This window comes from Molothrus ater, chromosome 9 (assembly GCF_012460135.2).
Source record: "Molothrus ater isolate BHLD 08-10-18 breed brown headed cowbird chromosome 9, BPBGC_Mater_1.1, whole genome shotgun sequence".
Lineage (NCBI taxonomy): Eukaryota > Metazoa > Chordata > Aves > Passeriformes > Icteridae > Molothrus > Molothrus ater.
Genome location: NC_050486.2, coordinates 12,509,895 through 12,521,879, shown reverse-complemented (window position 1 = coordinate 12,521,879; position 11,985 = coordinate 12,509,895). Strand labels below are relative to the sequence as shown.

Sequence of the window (11,985 nt, the reverse complement as noted above, 5' to 3'; positions counted from 1 at the left end):
TCAGGGCGCGCTTCGCGGAGCCGGGAGCGGAGGGGCGGGACCGGGAGCTAAGGGGCGGGGTCGGTTCGGTGGGGCAGGGCCGAGAGCGGAAGAACGGGGCCGGGAACGGAGGGGCGGGATCGACGGGGCGGGACCGACGGGGCGGGACCAAGGCCGGAGGGGCGAGGCCGGGTGGGGCCCTAGGTGGAGGGGCGGGGCCTGACCGGGGCAGAGCGAGAGCGGAGGGGCGGGGTAGCCCCGGCCCGGCCGCCCCGCAGCGCCGTCGGGGCGGGCCCTGGGCTCTCGCGGGAGCTGCGCCGGCGCCGCCCGTCTACGAGCGCGGCCGCCGCGGAACCAATAAACTTTGTTTAAAAAAAAAAAAAGGCAAGAAAAGGGCAGGAAAGGAGCGCTGCCGCCACGGCTACGGGCAAGTGCGTCACTGACCGCCGAACCGGCCCGGGTTGGCTGCTGCGGGCAGCTCCAGCCCCGGCTCCGCTCGGCCTCGGCAGCCGTCGCCCTCCGCGGGGAGCGGCGCCTCCGCCGCTCTGCGGGCCCGCTCGTGAGTATGGTGGAACGGCTGCGGTGGGCAGCGCGCCCCGCGGAGGGCGGCAGGGCGGCCGTAAGGGGCCTGGCGGGGCACTCCGGCAGCGCCGGGGCGGGCGCGAAGAGTGACAGGTGTCAGGCTTCCCCTTCCCGGGGGCACCCCTGTAGCTCTGGCTGCGGGCCGGGCCGCGCTGTGGGACGGGAGCTTCTCCGGGGTGCTGCCAGCGGCGGTCCCCGGCCGGGGCAGGGCTAGGCTCTGCCTGACAGCTCGTTCCTCACCGCCTCCCCTCCGCCCTGCCCTGCAGTGCCGAGTGTCCGCGCTCCCCCGGGACCGGGGAACATGTAAGCGCGGCCGGCGGCGTGAGGCGCTCCTGAGCGGCCGCGTGCTGCCGGGGGTCTCCGCTGACCCGCGGGGTTTTGTCTGTTCCCCCACGGCAGGGCTCGCCTCTCCCTCCCCGCACTGAGAGTCCGGGAGCGCCGGACGGGCGGGCGCAGCCATGGCGGGCGGTAAGGAGACGCGGCTGCTGCACCTCGGCGAGATGGAGAAGCTGGACAAGACCCTCTTCAGGCTGGAGCAGGGTAGGACGGGGTGCCGGGGCCGGGTGAGAAGGACATGGCCGGGACCTCGTCGTCGTCTTTGGGTGGTAGTGGAAAGAAGAGCTCATCCTGAAGTGAGGGCTTTTGGGGGTGTGTGGGGGGTGTTGTTAGTTTAGGTTTGGGGGTTGGTTTGTTTTGTTTTGATTTGTTTCCACTGCAGAGCTCTGTGGACTCCGCACACAATTTAATCTGACTCGTTAAACTCTTGAGAAATGAAGAGCAAATTGGCCAAGAGCCGTCAGTCTTCATGGGCGCAAAGCATTTTTTAGACAGGACTTTTCCTTCTCCTTTTATAGCCTGTACTTCAGTGACCTGAGAAAGTCCTCATAAGTCAAGGTCTCCAGTGTTTATCTTCTTATGCAGCACCCCATGTTTTAATATTGCAGTTTTGAAATCTATCAGTAATACTTGCATTTTGCAAAGTCTGCAGGTTTGAGGTAGTGTTTCAGAATATAAGCTCTTTAACAACTCCTAAATCTTGTTATCAGATTTGTTATATGATCAGAGCTATATATCATGCTGCATACTTAAAAGAACTTGATGTTATTTCTTCCTGAGAATGTTTTTAAGTCTATTTGTAAAAAAAAGTCCAAAACCAAAACCCATCTACTAATTGGTCTACTATTGTGCTGCTTAGCAAATTGAGACTATAAAACTAAAGCCCATGTCTTTAAAAAACATTTTTAACAGTGCAACAATTTTTAGTGAGAGTTTTTGTTGATTTTTCTTACGGTGTGTTACTAATCTAGGAATATAAAGGAGCAAGATTTTGGTTCTTGAGAATAAAAATTCTCTTCAACTATATTGATTCCAAAATCTTCTGACCAGCCTAATATAAAGAAATGTCAATAGTGAAGAAGTGCAGAGTTGATCCTAACTTCCATTTTTAACTTATCCATCAAGTTGTGTCAATTTTCTTGAAAGGAGGGAAGCAGAAATGCATGGCTGTCAAACATTCCAAGTGCCCCTGCTGGTAGCAGTCTCTGAGAGGGCATAGCTAATTTTGAGCACAGCATTTCTGATGTCAGTGTAACTCTTAGAGGAAATAAGATATCAGTGGTATATATCCCTGTGCTCTAATTTTAGTAATCCCTCTAACAAAATGTCAGGCCAGTAATGAAGAGAGTGTACTTAACCTTCCAAAAGTGGTTTTATATCTATATCTATTACATTTGAATGAGCTTCATTTTACCTGACAGACATTCAGATCTGAAAACAACTCCTTTACCTGGTGGGCTTTGGTGCAGTGATGATTTTGTTAATGAGAGAAACACAAAGCTGCATAACACTTACGTTTAAATGTATTCAGATATTGAACTCTGGTATTAGAGTCCCCATGATTCTATTTAATAAACAAGTAGTGTTTTTCAGCCTAAGGTATTGTAACTCGGGTGTCCAGAATTTTTTACACTTTGATTCATTATCTGTATACTAATAATTTTCCCCTTCTTTGCAAGCACTCAGGATTCTTTTACTCCCAGTTTTGTAGGCTGCTAGGTCTAGTAGGTGATTTACTGCACTTAACTACGTGACTGGCATGTTCTATGTAAGAGCTTACATCTGTTTCGTTCACTTGAATGAGCCCTGTACTTAGCCACTTGTGATGGTGAGCCTCATACCTGCAGGTGGAAACCTTTCTAAACCCTCCTGACTAAGCAGAATTTTTTATGTCTTACTCAGTAGAGTACATATGCTTTTATGTTCTAATTTTTAACTTAATTTTTTCTCACTCTCACAAGTATCTTAAGCCTAAACTTAAGCCTTTTTCTCACAAGTATCTTAAGCCTAAACTTAAGCCTTTCTGTGTGTGAGAGACCTGGAGCACACATACAAGATTCCCTTTAGTTTGTTGAGCTCTCTCAAAGTTTAATAATTTGTATATTGTAGATCACACACAAGTATACATAATTCTTCAGTTGAAGCATAAGAAATTTCCCTCTTTAGTGAATCCTTAGTGAATAACGAAGGTATTTGAAATATTTTCTGGTTTTAAATATGTTCCTGTTTTTTTTCAGATGTTTTCATGGGTCAGCCTACTATATAGACTTGGTAAACCTAAGTACTTAAAGACTATGTAATCCAAAATCTACATAAAATTGTGTGTAGTCTGATGATCTTGGTGTTTTGCTGTATTTTATTTCTAAAACTTTATGTAGCAAAGACAAACAAATTGGAAAGAAGATGAATGGTGCCGTGTAAGTAAAGGAAAAACGATATATGTAAAGTATGCCAAGAACTTACGAAGAAAGGGAGAGATGGTGCAGTTTTGAGTGCTGCAATATAAGGTTTGAATCTGTTAGAGAGTGTCCAAAGAAGAGCAGTGAAGATGGTGAAGGTCCTTGAGGGGAAACCGTCTGAGGTGTGGCCGAGGTCACTGGGCCTGTTCAGCCTGGAGGAGAGGAGGCTGAGGGGAGACCTCATTGCAGTCTGCAACGTCCCTTGTGAGGGGCTGATCTCTGCTCTCTGGTGACCAGAGACAGGAGCCAAGGGAATGGCACGGACCTGTGCCAGGGGAGGTTTTGGTTGGATGTTAGGAAAAGGTTCTTCACCCCCAAGGTGGTTGGGCACTGGGACAGGCTCTCTAGGGAAGTGGTGACACACCAAACCTGACAGAGTTCAAGAAGCATTTGGACAACAGTCTCAGGCACATGATGTGATTCCTGGGGGTTTCTGTGCAGTGCCTGGAGTTGGACTTGAGTGGTCCTTGTGAGTTGCCTTCCAGCTCAGGATGTTCTATGATTCTATGCTGTAGAAATTTATAATTGTGCTGAAATTCTTAGCAAATATGATGGTGTTATTAATATGGTAGCAAATTAGGAATTGTAATAAAAGACTAGAGATATCTAGTCCTCCTGATCAAGTGATTTTACCTTTTGTCTTTTTCTTTTTTTCTTGAGGTTTTGAGCTACAATTCCGATTGGGCCCAACTCTTCAGGGCAAGCCCGTTACTGTGTATACAAATTATCCAGCTTCTGGAGAAGTATTTGATCGCCACAAGTTCAGGACACTGTCGTGGCACAATCCCACAGGAAAAGAAGATGACTCTGACAAATACTGCAAGTTGGATCTCCAAATTTCTGGGTCATACCAGTACTATTTTAGTCTTGGGTAAGTGAAATTTGTATACCTGCAGCCAAATGCAGTTTGCTCCCTTGGTCTACATCTTCACCTGAAAAACCCCCTTTTTTTCATGCATTTTTCGAATTGCAGCCAAGGAACCAATTAGAATCTGCCAATGAAAGACAGTAACTGGTGGTTATATAGTACTTTCTGATGCAGAAATATTCTGGAGAATATACAGAACCAAGCTGATCAACTTTCTGTGAATGTTGGAGAAGCAATCTGTTTTTACAAGTTTAAAAATTCATCAGCATTCTGAGTATCTCAGAGATTATTTTGTACTTTCTTCATTGACTTTGAGGGTTGTTTTCTATCTAGCACAGATGTTCTGGCATTCTTTACTTGGATCCTTTACTTCGTCTTTTGTTTTAGTGGGACAACTGCAGAAGAGAATGCCACTGTCTGTAATAATTGTAGTCTGTTATTTTGTGTTTCTGGAAGATGGGTGGTTAAATTCTTCCAGGCTTAAGACATTCAGCTCAGGTACCTTCCTGGGAATGGGGCTCAAAGTGTAGATCTAGATGTAATAGATGGGCACTTGTGCTTTCTGTGTTTCCATATGCCAAAAGGAGAAACCAGTACTCCATCTCAGAAAATGGCAAAGGTATCTCACTTTTCCAGAGTTTTAAGCTCTGTATCCCATTTGTATTCTTTAAGTCCAGTAGAGAGATGATGCATAAGAGATGAGCATTTCAGTGTTTACTATTTCCTTCATGTGTCATGCAGTCCTGTCCCCCTCTCTCTCCAGCCACTGTACTGGGCTACTGTGTTTCTGAAAACCTATGGTATTAGAATTCTCTCTCTGAAACAGACTGGTACAATGGGTGTTAATTATACCAATGCAAATTACTTTTTCCTAGAAATGAAAAAAGTGGTGGTGGTTACATAGTTGTGGATCCTATTTTGCACGTTGGAGCTGATAATCATGTGCTGCCTTTGGATTGTGTTACACTCCAGACATACCTCGCTAAGTGTCTGGGACCATTTCATGAATGGGAAGATAGGCTGAAAGTGGCAAAAGAAACAGGTAATGCTAATAGACATATTCAAGGAGAGAAGTTTTTGTTTTATGATCAAAACCCAAAGTTACATGGAAGAGCTTCAGTGTAAACAATTAATAGATTCTTTGTTGATAATATATTTTCTACTATATTCAATTTCACTAACAGATTAAGTCAGCGAATTGATTAAAATATTGGCAGAAGTGCAGAAATTCAGGGATTTCCTAATATTGGAGACCACTTATTTTATTGTTTTAATTTCAGATAGACTTGGAAGTTTGTAGAACTGACAGGGTGATTTTTAAAGCTTGTGTTGCATAGAATTTCAAGGGGAAGATTCAGATGAATTTACATTGGTTATTCCAAACAGCATCTCTGAGTACATAAGTGCAGCTTATTATGCTTCTTTCAATTAATTTTGATTGGTTTGTTTTTTTTTCTCATTTGATAAATGGGTTTTTATTTCATAGGTTACAACATGATTCATTTTACGCCACTACAGATGCTTGGACTATCTAGATCATGTTACTCATTGGCTGACCAGTTAGAAGTAAACCCTGAATTTTCAAACCATAATAAAAAGTGCACTTGGAGTGATATAGGAGCACTTGTGGAGAAACTGAAAAATGAATGGAATATGCTTTGCATCACAGATGTAGTCTACAATCATACTGGTATGATTTTCATTTGTTGCTAACCAGATTGGTCCTATAATTCTATTTTGTTATTTCCCTTAACTTCTCCCTCTTTAACCCATTTTTAGTAGCTGTTTTAAACAATGTAGTTGTGTCTGTCTTTGAGTCTCTCAAATCGGGGACAACTCCTTGCCATTATAACTGATATGTCTCTGTAACAGGTATAAAAGAACTTAGTATTGCTCCTGAAAGAGTGAGGAGAGCCCTTCTTAAAAAGAATTACTAAGTTGTGTATCTGTATTTATATAATACGCCTATCTGCATTATCTGTGGTGTGCAGCTCCCATATATTTGAACAGAGTCTGTATTATGAATTGTTTGATGAATATAACTGAGTACTTTCTTGTTAATAGGGTATTATGCTTGTAGCTGCTTAAAAGTAACTGCTCTAATTTGGGTCTAACATGCAGACTAGAAACAGAGTTGGAACAAGAAGGTAGGATTAAGTAATGGGGAAAATGTTACAGCTCAGTCTGTGGGGGAAGAAAGAAGAGAGCTTTGTGTTTGGGACAGGCTGTTTTTTAGGCATAGATATGTTAATACATCAAAGCTGTTACTTTTCTCAATTGCTTGAGGGACAGTGGATTTTCTTCTGTGTGATCTGATGAAATTTAAAGTGTAGTGCTTAAGAATTTGTAATTTTGTTGATTATTTGGATAATGAATTTTCTTTGTTTTTAATGCAGTTGCTACTGCATACTATAATCCTAAAGATCATAATTACCATTCTCATACCAGAGACTGCAGAAAGGGGTTATGTAGATTGATGTCTTTTGAGGGTCAAAAATGCCTAAAACTAAATCATTTGTGAATTTCAAGCTTTATTTGCTTTAGTTCTTTGGTGTTGACTTTTGCCAAACATTCCTGTCCAATCAGTCTGGAACACAGTGCTTTCCCTGTCTGTTGGTTGAGAAGTTACTAATTATAGTTGTTGGCTCTGTGTCTGAGGGAATCAGGCTTTTGAACATCCTCCCAGTTCTCAATAAAAAATTTCTTATGCTTTTTAACTAGATGTTCAGTTTCTCTTAGCAATGCTTGAGATCCTCTCATTTTTGAACAGTGTATATTTGCATGCTACTAAGGGGAATTTTTTTGATGGACAGAAAGATCTTAACTACAGTAGTTACACACCAGAATATATTTGAGAAGGAAAATGTCATGTTATTTGGCTACATTTGTAGAAGGACTTTTTCAGGTTACATTCAGAGTTAAAGTAATCTTCATTGGGGTGGATGACTCAATGTTTGTACTCTGGTGGAAAGATGTTCAGAAGTATCTTGTAAGAGGATAGAAATATTCAGATGATTGTGGTTCTTAGATCATTAAGCAAGGTATCCTTGATGACTTTGTTGCCTGTCATGACCCTTCAGCTTACAGGGGTTCTATCTGTTGGTAGTTTCTGCTTTCTAGTGGAGACCATTGTATAAAAATGGCATTGATTCCCCTCTCCCCCGTGGGAGCCAAGCAGCATCACCTGCAGGATCAGGCATTAAGCTGAGGTGTTTGGTGTGAAGCCCACAGTGTGGGCACAGCAGGGAACAGTGGGAATCAGCTCTGGATGTCTCTGTGAGGCTCTAATGAAAGGCAGCATCTGTGGCTCAACTTGAAAAGTGAAGTCATGTGCTGATGTAAAATGTCCCCAAGCCTTTGGCATCTTTGCAGGAGTATCACAGATAAACTTGCAAACCCTCTCTGGTAACTGCCTATATTCAAATAAGAGATATATTTACATTTACTTTTCACCAGGAGACAGAAGAAAGACAGTTGGAGGTTTTTTCTCTTTTCTGAGCTTTCCATGGCTGTAATAAATCATATAAAGTTGTAAAAATAAGTGAAGTAAATTGTGAAGAGTGAAGAGGCAAGTGAAAAAGTGAAGAGGCAAATGTTGTACAATTGAAATATAGCACTTGAGTAAATCTTACCTTCAAGTAAAGTTTGTGTTTAATTTATGTAAAAAATGTGTTAGTTAAGAAAATAATTTTGGATTTTTATGAGAAGAATGTAATGAATTTTAGAAAGTTTTCTGTAATTCCTTATCTTGGAATTTCCATATTCCTATACTTAGTTTATTCTATACATGTACTCTTTCCTATGGTATTATTTCCTTAGCTGTAGCAAATATCATCACCAGTGATGTTTTGGATAATTTTTCTTCTGCAGTTATGTTACGTTGCAAATCACTGGAACTTAATTTTTGATCAGGAAACATCCTTCTGTACCAGAATTAATGGAAGGCCTGTTGACTTTTTTTTAATGCTAACTCTTTAGGTTTAAATTATGTGTTGTCTTTTTAGAATTATTTGTATTTAGTTATGAAATTCCTTTATAGTAAATTATAGTTCTTGTTAGAAGAAATAGAACAAGCTGGTTTTACTTTTTGGAGAAGCAAGTTTTTTTCAGAAGTAGTAAAGGATAAAGAAAAAAAGAGTAGGAGGGAATAATCCGTTTGGCCTGGAACAGCCTTTGACAGCCTAAACTTGATATTGCTTTACATAACTTTAAAACATGGTGGATTTAGTAGTAGGTTTTATTGGAACCACAAGGATTTTAATTTCCACAAAAGGTTTGACCTTATAATGATGAAATTTTGCTATATCTTGAGATACAAGATGGGTGCTCAGAAGAGCTGTTCACACTATAGACTGAGGTAGTATTTCTCTTTTTCGCTTTGACATTTTTGTTTTAACTTCTTTGAACTAAGTAAACTTGGGATTTTAAGTGTTACTTGTTCTGCTGTAATTCTGGACACATCAGTGACTCTTCATGTTTTCAATATAATAATTTGTTACATATTTTCCCATGTGTGAAGTACTACTTCTGTTTTTCTCAGCTTTTCTGAAAACCTGTTTTTTGTTCTTAGGCATTCTGTGAGGTTTTCTTTTTATTTTCAGTTTGAAATATTCATTCAAAAGAATATATGAAATTTATTTTCATTTAAACAGCATAGCAAAAGAGATGCAAAAATAGAAAGAAATTAACTCTGGGATTTTTCTTCATTATTATGCTTCCAAAATGAAAATTCTGTGCTATGTATGTATTTACCTGTACTGCTGCATGCATGCTGTCTATATTAGAATACCACATACTACACCTGTGTTCCAGGAAGGCTCCTTACCTTCTCTCAGTTAATTTTTAATGTCCAGCAATCTTCTGGTGCTTGTTGATGCTGCAGGGGAAGCTTGGCAGATAGACACAGGGTGCAGTGTTTGGCCTGAATGAGTGTTCATTTGCATGCACCAGACAGTGCACTCATCTTGCTGTGTAGGACTCAGGGATGTTGCTTCCTACAACTCAGCTTCTTTCTCTGGACACCAGTATCACAGCTAATCCTTTCTTAAATGCCCATTTAACTATATTTTGCATTAATTATTTTTGGGATGTGGGCACTCTTCCTCTCTAGCTGTATGTAGCATCTTGACAGGATGAAGAATATTAAAAAAGAAACAACTTTATATTATAAGTTTGGGATGTATGTTTGGCTTTCAACACACAAGAATATCAATACCAAATTCAGTATTTGATGTATTTCTTGCACCAAAATTTAGTTGGTTTATTTTGGTGTTTTAGAATTGGTGATACTATTGCATATCTTTATATAACTAACAGAAAGTTTTTCTAGAGTCTCTGCAGTTGTATGTTTGACCAAAAAAATCAGTAATAATGGTAAATCAGTAATAACATTTCTGCACAAGATAGGATTTTCTATTGACATGGGAAACTTCAGTGCAAATGTGAATAAATGAACTGTATGTGCCATAGTAGCTCAGCTTCTCGATGTTAGGATTTTTCAAAATACAGCTAAGGGTTCAGCTTATGTATTTACGTTTCTGTTTGGTCTTTCCCCCCCTCCCTTTCTTCACTAAGCTACTAACAGTGAATGGCTCAGGATGCATCCGGAATGTGGCTATAACCTTGTAAATTCTCCTCACCTGAAGCCAGCTTGGGTCCTGGACAGAGCTCTGTGGCATTTGACTGGTATGGTGGCTGATGGAAAGTGTATTGCCAAAGGGGTCCCTCCCTTGATTGAAAATGATCAGCACTTGAATGTAAGTGACTGAGAACGAAGTATAAGCTAATAAACTGCATAAATAGCTGAATAAACCTTTGATATTTCTAGAGTTGTGTAAATACACAAAAAATGGTGTATGCTTTGCAGATAGATTTACTGAAATAAGCCCTTATTTCCCCTTTCTTTTAACTTTTCTTAATTATATTAACAAACAACCTTAGTAACGAATGCATTTTTTTATTTTTACAGTGTTTACGTAAAATAATTTATGAAGATTTATATCCAAAACTGAAACTATGGGAATTTTTCCAAGTGGATGTTAACAAAGCTGTGCAGCAATTTAAAACCCTTCTAACTCAAGGTAAGGGAAGATCATGTTGCTGAGGCATGTGAATTATGTATTTATAGTTCAAGAGACTTAGGTAAGCTTAACAGTTAGACAGAAAATAAGATAATGCTATTTTTTGCTATGTGAGACATCCCCTGTGCTGATTTAGGCATACAAAAATGCTTTGAGGGCTAGGAAAATCTGTAAAGACCTTCAGTACCTTCATCCACCTGCATCTTGGTTATGCTAGAATTACAAAAATTGTGTTTCTGTTAAATGTAATTCCTGTTTTTACTTTGAGTACTCATTTCTGTTTTGTTCTCAGGCAAAATGGGCACTAAATCTGATCCAAATCAACATCTTCAAATACTTCAGGACCCTGATTATAGACGGCTTGGCTGTACTGTAGATATGAACATAGCACTAGCAACGTTTGTACCACACAGGTACTGTATTACTGATTACAAGTTAAAATCTAAGTGAAGCTAAACTTGCAAAGCCAAAAAAAGACCATTCTTTTCAGACATGAGGAAAAATTAGTTTTTGATTCCTTTTAGTAATCTATGCTGTATGTTTTTAAAATATTTTTCTCTAATTGTTCTCTGCTTTTTATGTCCTCCTGATAAGCAATGGACCAGCTGCAATAGAAGAATGTTGTAACTGGTTTCGCAAGAGGATTGAGGAATTAAATGCTGAGCAATACAGGCAAACTTGTCACCATCAAGAACAGGTGTTGAAATTATTGTTTTAATGCTGAATTGTTTAAAATTGCAAATAAACAAAGGCATTTCAATAATGCATCATTTGATTACTTCCAGGCTGTCAATTGCCTTGTGGGGACTGTGGTTTATGAACGAATCGCTTGTAATGGTCCTAAGCTGGGACCTATCAGTAGAAAACATCCCTTGGTTACCAGGTATATACATGTTTTCTTGTTTGTTTGGAAACTATTAGAATCTATCCAGGGAAAGCAAGTTCCAAGTTCAATAAAAGTATACATTTATATGTAGAAATACAGGCTTTCTTTGACATGGACAAATGCCACTTAGCAAATTGACAGGGTTTTTTTAAACAACAGCAATAGCTATTTCAGAAACAAATGTGATCAGAAAGCATGAGACAATACTCAGAGCACATCAAAACCTTACATAGTGCAAATTGCTGTTGTAGGTGGAAGAGGAGTAGAGCTAGGAAAGTTTACACCTTTCATGTTTTATGTGCTTGATGCCCCTCATATCTAAAGAGCTACGGCTTTACTCTTATATTACCAGCTGACACCAAGATAGTGGCAACATCTGTTCTTGCTCCTTTAAAGCTTCCTTCAAAATAGAAAACTCTCCATCATTTATGCAAGTTGCTCTCTTTTTTATCTGTATTATGTACAAGCCACTTCATAGCAGATGCTTTAATTTCAAAGACAATGAATCGCAGCTTAGGTTACCATACGTAATTTCTCTTTGATTTCTCTTTTAATTGCCTGTCTATTCCATAGATATTTTACATATCCATTCAAAGAGCTGACTGTGGAGGAAGAAGAAGCTATGATACATCAGCCAGATAAAGCTTGTTATTTCATGGCTCATAATGGCTGGGTTATGGGAGATGATCCTCTTAGAAACTTTGCAGAACCAGGTTTGTAAAAGAAATCTGAATTCTTACAAACCATTTGATACTCTAGCCAAAGCAATAAGGATTTTATTTAATCTGTCTGTTT

At 40.1% G+C, this 11,985-nt stretch overlaps 2 protein-coding genes across 4 annotated transcripts in view; one reads left to right on the top strand and one right to left on the bottom strand.

Moving 5' to 3' along the window:
- Positions 1-1,021, bottom strand: LOC118689553 (basic proline-rich protein-like). Its single transcript, XM_036387894.1, has 2 exons — positions 424-1,021; positions 1-341 (listed from the first exon to the last, which is right to left on the bottom strand). Exons 1-2 carry the CDS (start codon positions 1,019-1,021, stop codon positions 1-3), a joined length of 939 nt encoding a protein of 312 aa, XP_036243787.1.
- The window catches only part of AGL (amylo-alpha-1, 6-glucosidase, 4-alpha-glucanotransferase), a 33,765-nt gene continuing 22,215 nt past the window's right edge, over positions 436-11,985 (top strand). For 2 of the 3 annotated variants that reach the window (XM_036387596.2, XM_036387599.2), the window contains exons 1-11: positions 436-538; positions 961-1,101; positions 4,017-4,227; positions 5,100-5,266; positions 5,711-5,914; positions 9,799-9,980; positions 10,193-10,304; positions 10,597-10,717; positions 10,899-11,001; positions 11,090-11,187; positions 11,764-11,903. In XM_036387596.2, coding sequence (XP_036243489.1) covers positions 1,020-1,101; positions 4,017-4,227; positions 5,100-5,266; positions 5,711-5,914; positions 9,799-9,980; positions 10,193-10,304; positions 10,597-10,717; positions 10,899-11,001; positions 11,090-11,187; positions 11,764-11,903 — 1,420 coding nt within the window. In that variant the 5' untranslated portion in view covers positions 436-538; positions 961-1,019. Of the gene's footprint in view, positions 539-849; positions 865-960; positions 1,102-4,016; positions 4,228-5,099; positions 5,267-5,710; positions 5,915-9,798; positions 9,981-10,192; positions 10,305-10,596; positions 10,718-10,898; positions 11,002-11,089; positions 11,188-11,763; positions 11,904-11,985 lie in introns of those variants that run through there. The other variant, XM_036387597.2, reaches the window with a different exon arrangement.